This window comes from Canis aureus, chromosome X (assembly GCF_053574225.1).
Source record: "Canis aureus isolate CA01 chromosome X, VMU_Caureus_v.1.0, whole genome shotgun sequence".
NCBI lineage: Eukaryota > Metazoa > Chordata > Mammalia > Carnivora > Canidae > Canis > Canis aureus.
The window spans coordinates 120,904,440-120,921,344 of record NC_135649.1 but is presented as its reverse complement, the minus strand read 5'-3'; the positions used below and the strand labels follow the sequence as shown (position 1 = coordinate 120,921,344).

The 16,905-nt window shown below is 38.9% G+C and overlaps 1 protein-coding gene across 12 annotated transcripts in view; it reads right to left on the bottom strand.

The window, feature by feature from the left end:
* Window positions 1-16,905, bottom strand: part of NLGN4X (neuroligin 4 X-linked) — a 361,845-nt gene that overhangs the window by 173,388 nt on the left and 171,552 nt on the right. For 2 of the 12 annotated variants that reach the window (XM_077889040.1, XM_077889039.1), the window contains exon 1: window positions 16,766-16,882. The exons of 7 other annotated variants lie outside the window; for them this stretch is intronic. Coding sequence is in view for 2 of the 5 variants with exons in the window: in XM_077889038.1 (XP_077745164.1) it covers window positions 16,766-16,808 (43 nt within the window). In the remaining 3 variants the exon portion in view is untranslated. Of the gene's footprint in view, window positions 1-2,081; window positions 2,186-16,765; window positions 16,897-16,905 lie in introns of those variants that run through there. 3 more of the 12 variants (XM_077889041.1, XM_077889038.1, XM_077889037.1) reach the window with 3 other exon arrangements.

The following is a 16,905-nucleotide window of genomic DNA, read 5'->3' as shown; positions in this document are numbered from 1 at the left end:
CTGATAACCTGGCGCCATTTTTCTTTGTGGGGTTACAGACACTCAAAGGGCAATGAGAGGAGCAGCCGAAGCATGGCGAGGAAATCTGGAAGAGGGTAAAGGTGGCCCGCAGGGGATGGCATCCTGCAGGTGCAACGTCTGCCACTTTCTACTTCCAATGCCTTTAAATCAGGATCTGTGTCCCTGGATGCTGTGGGTTTAACACAGGCCATTTCATGGTAGGTATCGTAAAAATCAGGCAAGAGAGCTCACGTAAACACGAGAAAAATGAACTATTATTATCATTATTACTACTATTTGTTGGAGGGTGGGTTATGATTCCATTAAGCTCAGATGGAATCTGTCACCTTCTGGATGCTGACAGAATTATGAGGAGGAAGGAGATGCATGTCAATGCCCTAGCTTTACAAAAGACAAATGGATAGGAGTTAAAAGGTGGCGTGGGTGAGGCCAGGGAAATAGGGTTTAGGGAGGAAAGAAAATGTTTTCATGTGTAATGACTACTTTCAGGATGTGAAATAAAATTTTTGAAAGCCAAGATGTTGTAAATAATATAGTATATTGCTCATTTCTCTGACGGCTTTCTACCAAGCCAAAAAAAAAAAAAAAAAAAAAAAAGGCACTGACAAATAGGAAATAGAACTATAAAGCAGAATGATCTGTAGGCCATATATTCCCCTGAGTGGATTTCGCTGTAACAATGAACCACAGGAAAGCTTCTGGGAATCTCTGGGGTTCCCAGCCGAAATCTCAAAATTGGGCTGATGGGGACAATCGTGTTGACAACTCATCAATTCTCTTTCAAATATTAGGGGGTTATTTGTTTCAACGTGTGGCTTTCTTCCATTCAAGGGAGCTTCGACTAAACAGATTTAGGAAAAAGAATTATCCCATCAGCTGAGTCCAAATCCTAACCCGTGTTTTTCTTCTGCAACATATTAAACCATCTGCTCTCCCCATGGATTCTCACACAGGTGTAGATCTGCACAGCCTTCAGGATTATTTTTTTCTTAATATCATGTTTACTGTGAAGAATTCAAAAAATGCCTAAGCATAGACACAATTATGGTTTTCACTTTCCCTGACAATCCCTGTGTTCCCAAGGCCAGGTACCTAACTCCTCTAATTAGAGGTAAACACTCCTTATTTGTTTATTTTTTTTTATTTTGTAAGATTTTTATTTATTTATACAGGAGAGACACACAGAGAGAGACAGAGAGACAGGCAGAGGGAGAAGCAGGCTCCCTGCGGGGAGCCCAACGTGGGACTGGATCCCGGGTCTCAAGGATCAGGCCCTGGGCTGAAGGCGGCGCTAAACCACTGAACCACCCAGGCTGCCCCTTATTTGTTTATTTTTGAGCTCTTTTCTAGGCTGTGAAATACACAGACACATATTTGTATACACACATGCATACATGCAGAACATCTTAAATGCATATATGCACCCACACACATGTATGTGTACATATAAATTCATATATGTATATAGTCTTGTAAAAACACGTATATCCATATCTATAATGCCCATATAAAGTGTTAATGTAAATATATAATATAGTAAATATCTTTACATTTTTGCATCACTTGTTTTCTTTTAAATGAAGAGTAGCTTGGGACGCCTGGGTGGCTCAGCAGTTGAGCATCTTCCTTTGGCCTCAGGATGTGATCCCAGGGTCTGGGATCGAGTCCCACATCGGGCTCCCTGCAGGGAGCCTGCTTCTCCCTCTGCCTGTGTCTCTGCCTCTCTCTCTGGGTCTCTCATGAATAAATAAATAAATAAAATCTTTAAAAATAAATAAATAAATGAAGAGTAGCTCTATATTTGCAGGTGCATACAAGAACTCATTTACTCATTCCCCCGATGAGAAAACCTTAGGTAGCAACGGACATCTATGTCCATGAACACATAGATGGAATGTTTGTGCCTCATCACAATTTATATCCTGAAACCTAACTCCCAATGGATGGTATTTGGAGGGGGGATCTTTGGGAGGTGATTGGGTCATGCAAGTAGAGCCCCCCATGAGTGGGATTAGTGTCCATAGAAGAGGGACCCCAGTGAGCCCACTGGTCCCTCCTACCATGTGAGGACACAGGAAGAAGACGGCCACCTAGGAACCAAGATGCAGGTCCTCCCTCACTAGACACCAAATCTGCAGGTGCCTCAATCATAGACTTGCAGCCCCTAGAAGTGTGAGAAATAAATGTGTGTTGTTCACACCCGCAGCATGTGGCAGCCCCGGTGGACGAAGACAATGCGTCTTTGCGACCATGTATGTCAGACAGGTTCCTGAGAAAGAATGCTGGGGGGGAAAGGGAGTCCTTTTTGAAATTTTAATATAGAATATGAAACTTCTTTCAAAATTCTCCACCGATCCATCCACCCACTAGCAAGGTGTGAAAGGGCTTATCCAACCGTGCCCACAGATAACTGAACTTAGGTCTGTCATTAAGCGATGCAAAAGCGTAATAAAATAAAGTAAAATAGAGTTGACTTTCCTTAATATGACTGGGATCGGGTACATCTCTTGATGAGTTTTAGGCACTTTATTTCTTCGACTATGAGCATCCTTAATGGCTTTGACAGAGTCACCTGCAACTGATTCCTGTCTTTTCTGGTGCCATGTCACTTTTGTTCTCAGTTTGCTATTCTCACCTCCACACAGTTTCCATATCTTACCCATAGAATTTCCCTGCTACAATCCATGGCGGGGCAGGCATTTTGCACCAGCCCAAAATTTGCAAATCCATGAGCAGGGGAAAGGTGAAAAGTGGTACCCTTTGGAAATTGGCCAAAAATGCCAACTAAAGCCGTTTTCATTTTCTGTGTGACATTTGTCATGCTCCACGCATGGACCATTTTAAATTGCACATCTGACCTTTTTAACAATAGCAGGAAATGCCAGGAGAAAATGCAAAGCTCTTCATTTTCTCTCCTAAGCCCCTGTAGAAGCCATTTTTCACGGTCCATGGCTAGAGTCTATGATAAGATTGTCAAGGTGCCTGAAACAAGCCATCAATTTCTAGGCAGTTCCCCATCCCTATACAGAGGAACATCACACACTCATGGGGCACGGTGCAGGGGGCTTGTTTCCCTCTGCTCTGGTTCGGGAATGCCGCAGCATAACAGTACCCGAGTCCATCCGAGACAAAGAGGAGTTCCACTCTTCCTATGGCATGATCCAGTATTAACCGACAAGTTCCCCACCACCATTTTAAGAAGAGAATTCCTTACACCCTATCAGGTTACAAAAGTGAAGGCTATAAACATCCCCTCTCAACACTAGAAAGAGAAATAATAAAGTCCCACGTTCCTCCTCAAAGTGCCATATCTACGAGTTTCTACTTCGCTTTTGAACCAAAGCAATGGTGGGTGTTTGTTGAGTTTTGAACAAGTTTAATGATGACACAAGAAGAATACATGATGCCAAATTCACGTCATCATCTTTAATTAATGACTAAGTGTCTACAGATTTAAGAGAGTAGAATTGACAGCACACAATGGAGAAGGTGAGTATGCGAAGTCGTTTGAATTCAGGCACACGTAATCACAGTGAAATCATCTTTGAGTTGCTGTGATTTAAGCATTAATTAAGATAAAATATTAAGCAGTGCTCCTCTATTATTTGGACAACTTTCTTTTATGGACAATAGATTTCTGGTCGCATGTATTTTGATATTAAAATAATTTGTTTTTTTCCAAAACATCCAAAAAATAAAATAGCACGGAAATGAGATCTAAAATGTGTTCTCATGTTAAATTAAGGAAAACACATCTCTCGCGAAATTCTTCATTTTTCCTGAAAAACACATCCTGACAAACACTTTTTCAAAGAAGGTTATTCAATATTTATTTTTCTTTTATGTATTTAGACTTTCAGTTCTTAAAGCCGCAGCATCAGGGGAGGCATTGAGATTCTGATTTGTCATGAACAGACCATAAGATACAACTGTCTTCATAATCGCAAGAATTATTGCAACAATAAGAATCCCAGGGATGGAGAAGAGGAGGGGTGGAAAAAAAAAAAGAATCCAAGAGATTGGAAAGAGGAGTTAAAAAAAAAAAAAGAATCCCAGGGATGGGATTTCTCTAATAAAATCATCATTTACGGTAAAGAAAATAACTTATTCTCTTGATAATTGGCAGGATAGTGCCCTAGGATCTCTTTTGATGCTTCATAACAACAAATCAAGTTAAAGGATTAAATTAACTGTTTCCATGAGAAATATGCTGAAGAAATACTATCTTAGAAAATAAAAGCATGTTGCAACTAATGGCACAGCTCCTTCCAAGAAACAGGAGCATCAATTACGATACTAAGGGACGATCGTGTAATGTACGATCATGTGTAAGTCCATGAAATGTTACTTTTAAATATAAAATGCTTCAACTGCCTTGGTCTTCCTCATTCTCCCCGAGGAAGGGGACCACACTCTTACATAACAGGAAAGGGCGCACACTACCTCGTCCAAATCTACTTTCCCCACTCGGGAGCCTCCCATTCTTCCCCATGTCCAAGCACCGCACATCATGACCCACCACGGTGAGCTACCCCATTCTTGCTTGTGTCCAGCATGGAACCTGCCCCCTGCGCCCCGCCACTCTGTCTGCTTTCCCTCCCACTGAAGTCTTGTGCATCAAAACGCGATTCAACCATCAAATCTGGGAAGATAGCATATGGCGCCTCCTGTCTGTCCCCACAAGTCTTGGTAATCATCCAATCAATCGTGCACCGTCTACAGCACATCACAGGTTCTCTGCTACAGGATTGCCTTGATCCGATTCATGACCCAATGCCCCGCCCTACTCACTGTCTGCATCCTAGAAAGTGCTGCACGAATGGGTGCTGTGTTGGCTTTGTCCACCCACCAGGATTAGTCATGGCAATAAATGAAAATTAAAGTACGAAAGCATCTTTTGGTTGTGATCAAAATGCTTTGCTTGTTTAGCAAGTAAGCAAATCATCTATTTCCACCAAGATAAAATTGAGAAAATTGCTCCTTCCTGAAACATTCACTGAATGACAATGCCCACACCGTGGGGCACTGGGGTCCTTCCTGTCAGAGATGGTGATGTAACCCGTGGCAGCGCCATGCACACATCACAGGGCATCAATGACATGAAGACATGGCTGTCTGGCTTTACCATCCAGCCAGCCCTGTCAATTACTCCCATCTCCAAGAAAAATTTGCTGTATTCTCATCATCCAATTTCCAATTTTATGATTTCCAAGTTTGCCTTTGGTTGTTTTCGTTGTATCCTTGAAAATGCATAGCATGCAAGTAACATTCTGACAACTGCAAACAAGCAAGTTTCTGTACCAAGTTTTATAATTTTCTGTTAACCCAAATTAGCTCCCTAAAATGCTATATTTTCAATCACCCTTCATCATCCATGTTATACTTTATTATGTAATATTAATATATTACACATTTATATTATTTGTTAGAGGTAGATGGCTTATTATTGATATTATCACATTGAAATTATTATTATTTGAGCAGTATTTTGCAATCAGGTGATGCTTGAAATGACAGAAATGGTATTCAGCATCTTATAATCGTAGGAGGTTGCCACAGTCCCTATGGCAAAGGAAAAATACGATTTTCCTTTCAAATATGTATCATTCATATGAACATTTGCTATGTGTGATTTTTATACTACATATTTATGTCGATATTTATCATGTATACATGAATTCTTATGGAGGTTGTGATGTTTAGATAATTATTCCTTGAATAACATTTTGTACCAAGCATTAACCTCAAAGGATGCTTGCCATGAGGGCAATGGCTTCCAAAATCATACATCATGAGGTTGCACTGTAGGAAAAGAGAATGCTTTTGATGATCTCAGTTGAGACACAAATATAGAAAAGGATCAACTCAAAAAAAAAAAATAAAGAAAAGAATCAACTCTTTACATGGATCTGTACTTGTGTGTCTTGTAAGCATCCTGTGTATCCTTCCTGAAGTGTTTCCCACGCAGGTAGGTAGTCCTACGGGGAGAGCCTATCTGAACTTCCTTCCATTCCCTTCCCTAAAGTTTATTATTTTTTTATCTCAGGTTTTTATTTAAATTCTAGTTAGTTAACATATGTGGTAATATTGGTTTCAGGGTGTAGAATTTTGTGATTCATTACTTCCATACAACACCCAGTGCTCATCACAAGTGCCCTCCTTCATCCCCATCATCCATCCCGCCCATCCCCTTCCCCACCTCCCCAGGCTAAGTGTATTATTAGTAGCTTTCTGATTTTCCTCCCAAATATCTCTCAAATGGCTCCCACCCACTTCTCCATCTTCATGACAGCCCTAGTCCAGGCCACCAGCCTGTCTCTGCTGGACCACGGAGGGACCTGCTGATGAGATGTCCTCATTGCTCTCCACCCAGAAGAATCTACCACAACACTGACCATGACTCACCCCTGTTCAACGCCCCCCAACAGGGACCAAGAATCAGCTGGCCATTCACTAAGTGTCTGACTCTTAATATCCTCTCAGGTCATGATCTCAGGTTGTGGGATCAAGCCCCACATCTGGCTCCAAACTCAGCACAGAGTGTGTGTATCCCTCTCCCTATGCTCTTCCTCCTGTTTGCTTTCATAAATAAATAAGTAAATATCTTTTTTTTAAAGAAGTGCTAAGTCCATTCATAATAAAGGGACAATTTCAACATGCTAACTTAGTATCCAGGATAATTGTAAGTAAATTCCATAAAAAAATTCATAATTTGGCAAGAATTTCATTTCAATCACCATATATATTTGCCATAATGATCGGAAAATTGCGAACACGGCATAAACTAAATTTCTATAAAGACTATATATAATCTGATGGATTACGTTAGTAAATTGCAATGAGTGGTGTGTAGGGGCTGTTTGCTAAAAGCAGGTAGTTAAAGATGAGTAAATGTTAACGCCTATTGTGCAAACAAAATTGAATGAATATCTAACCCTCTACATTTTGAGATTGTATCTCCCCGTCATCCCGTATTACCCATTAGGAGTTTCATGCATGGCTATGCTGCCTGGGTAAAAGCAAGAGCTTGTGACAGCCTTAATTATCATAAAATAATTCCATACAGCACCTAGAATTTTTCTAAGAACACACCAGGTGTTCAAGAAATAATTGCAAAATCGAAAGCTATAGGAATTGAAGGGTATTCTTATTTAAACTGAAGTTGCCTACCAATGGTAAAAGGTACATTTTTTTAAGGATTTTATTTGTTTATTCATGAGAGACAGAGAGAAAGTAAAAGGTACATTTTAAATATCTACAAGTAGCATGTAACTGTTTCAGCCTTTTCTTGCCCATATATCTCCCTCAGGATATAAGGAAGACAGAACTCAGTTGAAGTCAATGTAGAGAAGGATGACCCTCTCTGCACAGGGGGAGGGAGACACAAGTGGAAAAGACTGGAAGCCACCCATCGATCCATTTATCAAAAGGTTTAAGGGGTGGTGATGCCATGTCAAGTAGCATCTTGGACAAAGATGGGTCCAGCATGGTAAACTTGGAGATGCCTGCTGTGTGCATGTCTGGAGACCAAGTAGGAGTGGGCAAATACCTTGGCTTCGGACTTGGGCATGCAGGGGGCCACCTCCCTTGGCCACCAGTGACTGTGCACAATTGGAGAGCTATGTAACCACGAAGTACCTCCATTTCCTCTTCTATAAAAGGAGTATAATTATCAATGCTGTCAGGAAAAATGCCCCTGCAAGGTGGTGGACCAAGGTGTAGCTAAATCTGAGAACAATCCCAATAAAACCTGATAATATAAACGCTGATATTCTCCAAGCTCTGCACAAAGATTACCACTCCTGGAAGGATGAAGCTGGAACATGCTTTAATAACCTAATTTTAGTTTTTCCTTTTGTACGTATTTCTTAATAATCTTCAGGGTTGAGCTAAAATTTGTAGGGTTTGGTCTTCCCATATTCTTCCATCATGAACATTTATCTATGTATCCATCCATCTGTCTATCCATCCTTCTGTCTTCTATCTACCTATCTATCCGTTCCACTGTTAATATATTTGGGTAAATATAATTCAAATTATTTTCACCTTAAGAATTTCAAGAATGTACTGGGGACAATGGAGTAGAATGAAGTGTCACATACATGAGAGAATTAGGAAATAATTATCATGTCATACCTTTATGACTTTTACTCTGTTCTGATTCTATCAGAACCTCATTTTAAGATGTGTAAGAGTAGCTAATATAATTACATGGAGTTGCATGCTCATTCCCATACAAAATCATGTTTATGTTGCTGTATGTGGGCTGTAAAAATAACAACATAATTTCATTTTTAAATCGATAATGTAAATTTTAAGAAGCGATTTAAGAGCATATCCCCCTATAAATTGGATAAAAATACAAGAATTTCACAATCTTATAACTTTGAACTGTGGGAAAGATGTAAAGCAAGGTTTTCACTGGTATATGGTATATTTGAGAGCAGTGGTTCTCAAGCAGGGATGATTTTGGCACACAGAGGTTATTGGACAGTGTCTGGAGACACTACTGGTTTTCATAACTTGAGGTGGAGTCACTAGTGGCCTCTGGTGGGTGGAAGCCAGGGATGGTGCTAAAAAAATATCTTACAATGCACAGGTGGCCGCACCTAATGAAGAATTATGCAGCCTACAGTGACAGCAGGGCCACGGTCGAGAAATCTACTCTTTTATTTAATGATAATGATAACTTATTATATTTAAATTTTAAATTCGACTTGCCAACATATAGTGTAACACCCTGTGTTCATCACATCATGAAATCTAGTCTTATAGGGGAAATAGAGGAAGAAGAGAAGGAAAGAAGGAAGTAGAGGAGGAAGGAAAAAGGAAGGAAGAAACAAAAAAGGAGGAAGTAAGGGCCTAGGTACGGAATTAGGGAAGGAGAGAAGGAAAACAAGTTGGTACTACTCATGGTCTGATATGTGTAAAAAAAAAAAAAAAACCTCAGTCATTTTTTTCCCTAAAACTACCTCTGAAAGCTTGAGATTTTAATCTCCATTTTCCTATGAGGGCATTACCATCCTGAGAGGTCAATGAGTTGCCCCAAAGTGTGCTGGTCTTGGGACTCGGAGGCCTTGTATGTACCTAAAATCAAGGATGAGGGTACAGTGACATGCTCCATCCTCACTGAGACCAGATCTTTCTTAGGTTTCCTGTCTTAGTCTTGTGTTCTAGAAGTTGGAAGACACAAGATCTAGTTTCTAAAAATACACTTCCTTATAGAATATTACAGGAGATTCTATCAATGGTTGAATGTCTCTGCTCCTGGAATTTAGACATTCAAAATTGGTACTGGATGGGTTTCATTGAAAAAAAAAAGTGGCATTAATGTTTTAATGCTATTTTTCTTCTCATCCTTTAATTTTAGATCAGCATTCTTAATTACAACATGAAGCTGTACTCCAGCCAACCTTGGAGTAATACTATAAAAGCTCTTTTCATGAAATCTATTTTCTCATGGACTTGGATTATAGAATAAGAGCACTCAAGGTCATGAGTTAAAGCCCCATGTTGGGTGTAGAGCTTACTTAAAAAATAATAATAAATAGAAAATTTTATAAAGCATAGCAAAGATTTGGAAATTAACAACTGGAGGTGAATTTAGGTGACATTTGTGTGAAAATAAAAACATCTATTATGGACACCTGAGTGGCTCAGTGGTTGAGCATCTGCTTTTGGCTCAGGTTGTGCATTCTGGGGCCCTGGGATCAAGTTCTGCATCAAGATCCCTGCAGGGAGCCTACTTCTCCCTCTCCCTGTGCCTCCACCTCTCTCTGGGTGTCTCTCATGGATAAATAAAGAAAATCTTTAAAAAAATATCAATCATACCTAATCAAAGTTCCAGAAGGAGAACATATAAAGAATGGAGAAGACACATATTTGAACATTCTTTTAATGCCCAAGCAAATATTTAGAAAATGCTAGTTTAGAAAAAAATGTATATTTATATATATATATTATATATAATATAATTATATTTATTTTATATATTTTATATATTTTATATATAAATATATAAATATACATAATTATATATTTTTTAAACTAGCATTTTCTAAATATTATATATAATACTATATATAAATATATTTTTCTATGTGTGTGTGCAGGTGTGTGCAGATAAATGTGTATACATTTAGTAATTTGAATAACTTGAACTATATTCCCAAAGTAGATGCTTCATATTATTTATTCATATATACAAATCCTATCAATAAAAAGATACTAGCACTAAATGGGATTTCCTTAATGTATTTTGTATTCTTAAATAATGAATACAGAGAAAATAAAACCAATAATGAAAAAATAAAGCACTCTTTTTACTATTATCCATTTTTTTTCACCTAGTCATAAATAAATATCAAATGCATTCCAATGAACTGATTGGGAAGTCACTAAAGTTTATAATTGTAGTTTTAGTCTGTCTTCTAATGAATATGCACTATGCAAAGTAACTTGACTATTTCATCCATCGCCATTATAACCATGGGAGAGGGTAAGATTATTTCTCATTTTATCACAACGGAGATGCAAAGAGGTTTACATGCATTGATCTAGCATCACTGAGGTGCAAGTTTTGTAAAAAAAATATTTCATTGTTTTTTAACCGTGTTGTACCCCAAAGTGTTAGGAATGATGTAGGCCATGTAACTGACGTGATTGAAAGACGCTGCCAAATTTCAGGCATCTTTATCTCAGACCTGCAGGGATCCACTCTTGCTTCCACCAGACCTAAAATCAGTGACCAAATGCCCCAGTTTGCTTAGGATTGGGTCCTAAGACTTTCAGGGACAAATCTGGGAAGTCTTAAATGAACCAAGATGAGTAGGTCAGTCTACCGGAGATTTCCATTATGGAGGTGGAGGGGATGTTAGAGACAAGCACTGCATCTCAAATAGACCTGATAATGGGTGAGGCAAAAGTCTTGGAGGAAATTTACAAAGAAGACCCCAGAGGATCTACTTCAAGTTATAAATAAGCACGTGTTATTTATCTGGCTGGCCATGGGGACTTAAATGATAAGGAACCCAACCGTGAAAGATGGAAGAATCATTGGCTATGGGTGTCTGTAGTGCAGGGGGGGAACAGAGCAGGGAAATGCGGTGTGAAATTGCCAAGTCAGGGTGTCTACACCTAGGTTGAACCATGTGTAAAGGTTTAGAGTATTGAAAAAAGTTGCACGAAATAAAAACAAAGGCAAATTTGCGTCAAATCTGTACTAGACCGTTATTTTCTAGAATATGTATATTTATTAGAATGTTCAAAATCACACCCTAAATAGAACCGTATGCTCACAACAGTTAATTGCTCAATTCCAAAATTATGGCGTGCGTGTGTGTGTGTGATTATGGCAGTATTGACAGATGCATAAGCGTGTCCCCTGAACGCCAGCTCTGAGTATACTGTACTCGGGTTGCACACTCTTCAGTGATCACGTCCTACTCTGGAGAATACATGTAATTCTACACTTTTGATGTTGGTGTTTAGAGGACAATAAAGACAGCAATGGGCGTTGAGAAGCAGTAGGTTCCAACTAGCAATGCCTCGATGCTACGGAGCAATCTGTGCTTGTTAGCCTCATAAATCGCACTGCATCTTTCAAGCAACTGCCACCTTATAGAACTAGACTTTTCACAATGCCCTTGTAATGCTAGAATTTTGGTTTAGGGCTTTTTTATTCAATATGAAGTGTTGTTTTCTGGTCTTTTACGTTTTGTGATTATATCAAATGGTTGCAATGACTGTAAATAATTTTCTAAACAAATTCACCCTCATGTAGTATCGTAGGAAAATTCTACCCACGTATGCCAAGGGTAACAACAGAGGCAATAAATTGTAGTGGTGCACAATGTGGGCAAATGGGACCTCAGGTGACACTTGCATCATCTTGGAGACAGTTTTGGTCACTACATGGGATTTCTGATGACACTAAGTGGGTAGAAGGACATGGCTGAACAAGGATGTTCATGCACAGGACGGCACCCCATAAATGTCAGTAGTGCTAATGCTGATAAACCAAGTATTTGTGAAAGATATAGATGGAAAAATCAAAATGGCCCCTGGCTTTTCTGCTGTGTGCAGCATTTATACCTTAACATGGTCTCCAATGTCCACCATCATTTGAGTTTCTTAAATGATACCTGAGAATATTCATCCTTAAGCCAATCAATTATTAATTATATGAATGGAGAACACTCACCCTGTCTCTACAACAGCAAGAATTGTTTATGTCATGCATCCCAGTCAAAAACTATGCTTCACAGTCAAATCCAAATTCTATAGAAAATATCTGGTTTACTCCCAACATGCTGGTGCTCCTGAAAGCTCACCCAAGTGACCCTCTGGGAGCTAAGAAAAAAATCTATCCACTCGTCTAACACATGCAAAGCCTGCAAGAGGGCAGCTCCTTTGCTCTTCCTTGGTTGTCAGAGCCGATTAACACTGGGTCTTCCTGTCTTATCCAGCCACATTTCCTGCACATAGGACCAACATCAATGGAAAATGGAAACTATAATCTCATTATTTGAGATTACTGGCATCAAAAACCCACTCTGTAATGTCCCTGGTAAGATGTGAAACCACAATGCATTTTATCTTCAGAATTAACCTTTAGAATATGCGTCTTTAAAAAAAAATGGAAAAAAAATAAAAAATAAAAAAATAAAAAAAAAAGGTACGATATCTTCCCACATAATAATTGTATTGATAATGCAGTTAGTATTCAGTTTTGGAAAGGAATGTTCATGTGTCCCGGGACTATTCAAATGGCACTTGCAGAAGAGTGGACGGTTACATGCCATGATGTGATGAAATCAAGGCCAAAGATGTTAATTTTCTGAGGGCTTTGACTGTTTGATGTTAAAATCCCACTGACAGAAGCAAGCACATACGGACATGAGCATGTCTTCTTAGCACAGAAACGAACAAAAAATCAGGAACATATTTGGTTAGAGCCAACTATTTCTGCCCCAGCAAAAGGAGATTTCCAGGTCAAGTTATAAATCAAGTCAATCACTGAAATCACGTGTTGGACTAATTATTTAAATGCATCTCACGGACTCAGCATTATTTCCAGGCAACTGGATTCCTATAAGGGTTGGGGAGACTGTGCCTAAACATGGAGATCTGAACTCTAACAACACTAACTAGACCTTGTATGGGCCACTCACTGCTCACACATGGTTGGCTCATCTATCGATGATGGATTTACACTACCCGTCTCACATGAAGAGAGTAATACCATCTTAACATGCATGTGGCACTTTGGTCACTAAGAAGTCCTACAAAAAATGTGTCCAAAGACTAGCCAACTCAATAAACTTATAAAATGCTGATTTTAAAGACATTTGTCCTTTTAATCTACGAAGCTGCATAACTACAGGAACTTTGAAAATGATTTTGTTTGGCTAAAGAAAAAAAGAATGCCGGTTATGATCACGGCAGATCCTTGACAGACATCCGTGAACAATAAATGCTAGCACAGATTTTATTTTTTCTTCTCCTTTCAAGAAGGGATAATGGTGTTGTCTAGAAACTTCTTACTCTGGAACATGTCGATAATAAGCTAAAAGCACCGCACAGTGTAAGTAGGACAATGAGAAAGCACTTCCCTGTGTACACACCCTCTACAAACAAGATGAAGATACTTAAGAAACCAAGAGATGGACTTTCTCCTAGTCCATGGGTCTGTACAACTGAGCCTTTTAGCCTGCTGCATCCAATGCCTCTTCCGGCCTCCTTACTGCTGCTTTATCTCCCTTAAAAAAATATTTCTTTTGAAATTATTGGTCTAAATATAGAAGGAAACACAAGAGACTTAGAGTACTGGGAGCTAAGAAAGACCTTGTAGGAGAGACAATTAGAGCTGTAGAAAGAGTGGTCTATGTGGTATGAGGCCCGGGATAAATAAATAAATAAATAAACAAACAAACAAATATTAAATTAATTAATTAATTAAATCAATTAAATTAAATTAAATTATTAAATTAAATTAAATTAAAAACAAGGGAATGTTGAATTTGGCCATTTTGCTATAAAATCAAGATAAAGATTTATAAGACCAGAGTAAGTAGGGATTACTAAATATTAAATCAATAAATGTTAACTGGGTGTTCATATTTCAGGAGACAAATCCAGAGGTAATATTAGTACACTGGGTTATCAAATGTTATAATATTTCTAGATACTATAAAATTTAAGGTGCATTACTAGTTTAATTTTTATCATCAACAGGAAGATGCTGTGTATAATGCCTCAGAATTGCAATTCTCTTGGGTGGGTACAATTTCATTTAGGAATAAATTTAACAAAAAAAAATGGGTAAGACTTATATGCTGAAAAAGATATTCCTGAGGAAAAAAATTAAAGAAGGTGCAGATGAAATAGAGGGCTAAATTATGTTAATGGATTGAAAGGCTCAAAAATCTTAAGTTGCCAATTTCCCAAATTACTTAAAGATTCATCACTATTTTAATAAAAATCCCCAAATCCCATCTCTTTATTAAAAGTGACACACATTCTATAAATCTATATGGTCTTACACCAATTTTTGCTAAACTTATTTCTAATATTTTATGCTTTTTGTTCCTATAGTCAATGGCATATTTTCAATTTCATTGTCCAATGGTTTCTTGCTGAATATAGAAATAAAAATTTGTGTGTCATGTATCCTGAGATCATTTATGAGTTTTAGTAGTTTGTGAAAACCGTGTAGGAGGTTCCATATAAAAATCACATCATCTGCATCTAAAGATAGCTCTTCCTTTTCAAATCCATATACTTAATTTTTTTTTTTTTTACCTTGCTGCACTGGCAAAGACCTCCAACTTGTTATTAGCTAGATGTGGGGAGAATGGGCATCCTTGCCTTGTTCCAGATCTTAAGAGAAAAGCAATTAGTAGGCCGTGATTATATTCTGTTAACTATTCTCCTGAACACATTTTAGTATTGGTCTAAAACGTAAGAATTAGAACAAGTAAAATCTAACAAGAAAGTCTCGATGGTATTGCTCTGGTTGTAGAAGAATAGATTTTGGAGATTCCCTTACCCTAATCCCAGGCAGCCTCCCTATGTGAACCTCAAGCAAATCTAGAACCCTAAATCTGAAGATATGATTTAATGAGATGGGAGAAATCGTGAAAGATTAAAAACAAAGAGAAACAGAGTGAACTCTTAGCTGTTGCCACAAATATATACCATGACCTTTTGGTGTCCTATAACATCTTTATTTATCACATGTCCTCTCGACTAAAAAAGACTCCACGTGACTTACTAGTTCAAGGCTGCTTCATGCACGATAGTTTAGCAAATGCATGCAACTGAAAGACATGCTAACTCAGATTTCCAAGAAAATGACAGATGTTCTCAATTCATGGCCCTTTGCAGTTCCAATGTTAAGAGTCAACATGCAGAGCAGCCCGGGTAGCTCAGCCCAGGGTGTGATCCTGGAGATCCCGGATCAAGTCCCACGTCGGGCTCCCTGCGTGGAGCCTGCTTCTCCCTCTGCCTGTGTCTCTGCCTCTCTCTCTCTGTGTTGTGTGTCTCTCATCAATCAATAAATAAAATATTTAAAAAGAAAAAAAGAATCAACATCTTGCATTCCAAATCTATGAGGGACAAGGCTGGGTTGTTTGCAATCCAACTTAGAAAAGGAGTAAAAAAATTGAACACCAATAAAAAATAAATTTTTTAAAAAAAAGGAGTAAAAGGCAAAAAAAAAAAAAAGGAAAATCTCACAGTGAGGAATCAAGAACTCTAACATAACATGGAGGAGGAAAATGAATGAAAAACTAGAACAGCACAGGGTATTAGGATTAGGGGACAATTAGATGCATTTGAGAATCATCATCTTGCCCAGCAAATGTCTTCTGACTGGGAATAGGAATTCACCAGGGCAGAGACCATTTACAAAAAAAAATATTTATTTATTCATAGAGACACAGAGAGAGAGAGAGAGAAGCAGAGACACAGGCAGAGGGAGAAGCAGGCTCCATGTAGGGAGCCCGACGTGGGACTCGATCTCAGGTCTCCAGGATCACTCCCTGGGCTGAAGGCGGCTCCAAACTGCTGAGCCACCCGGGCTGCCCCAGAGACCATTTTTTAGTCGTCTTTCTATCCGTTACGTCTGCCATTGGGTTAGATGAGTAGAAACAAAAGATGTTGATCCAATGAGTCAGGGTTATTGCAGGAAAGTATCAAGAATGACAGGGGAATGTAGTCCATCTGATCATAACTGTGCGTCACACTGCTGATGACTAGCACACTCCCAAGTTTCGCAATCTCAGTACTATTGACACTTTGGGTCTGATCATTGTTGAGGGGGCTGTCTGCTGTGTTGAAGGAGGTTCAGTAGCATCCCTGGCTTCTACACACCAGCTGTCAGTAACAAACCCCACTCATGACAACCCAAACTGTCTCAAGACATTGCCAAATATTCCTGGATGAAAAAACCACCCCTGACTGAACAACCACTGCTCTAGAGCATGAGCAACATTAGAGTAGAAACCTGCCTTGTGTTTCTCAATGTTCTATTTCCAGAGTCTAGAGCCACAGAAGAGCACATAAGAGGTGCTGAGGACATTTGGTGGATAAATGAACACGCCAGCAGTAACCGTGGGTTAATTTCAGATCTGCTTAGAGTTGGTAGAAAACAGTAGGCTACGCAGTTCAGCAAGTCTTACTTAATTTCCATCGAGCTCTGGGAACTAAAGTGATTCTGAAAAATGTACAACCACCACCGTACCTGACGGCTCTCCAGTTGATGCCTGATTGCTCTCCAAGGACATATTTCCCAGGGGCTTGGTCCTATGTGTCCATCGCTAGGCCTGCCAGCCTTTGAAAGCTGAATGGATAATAAACCTACACGCCCATTGTGATGTCATC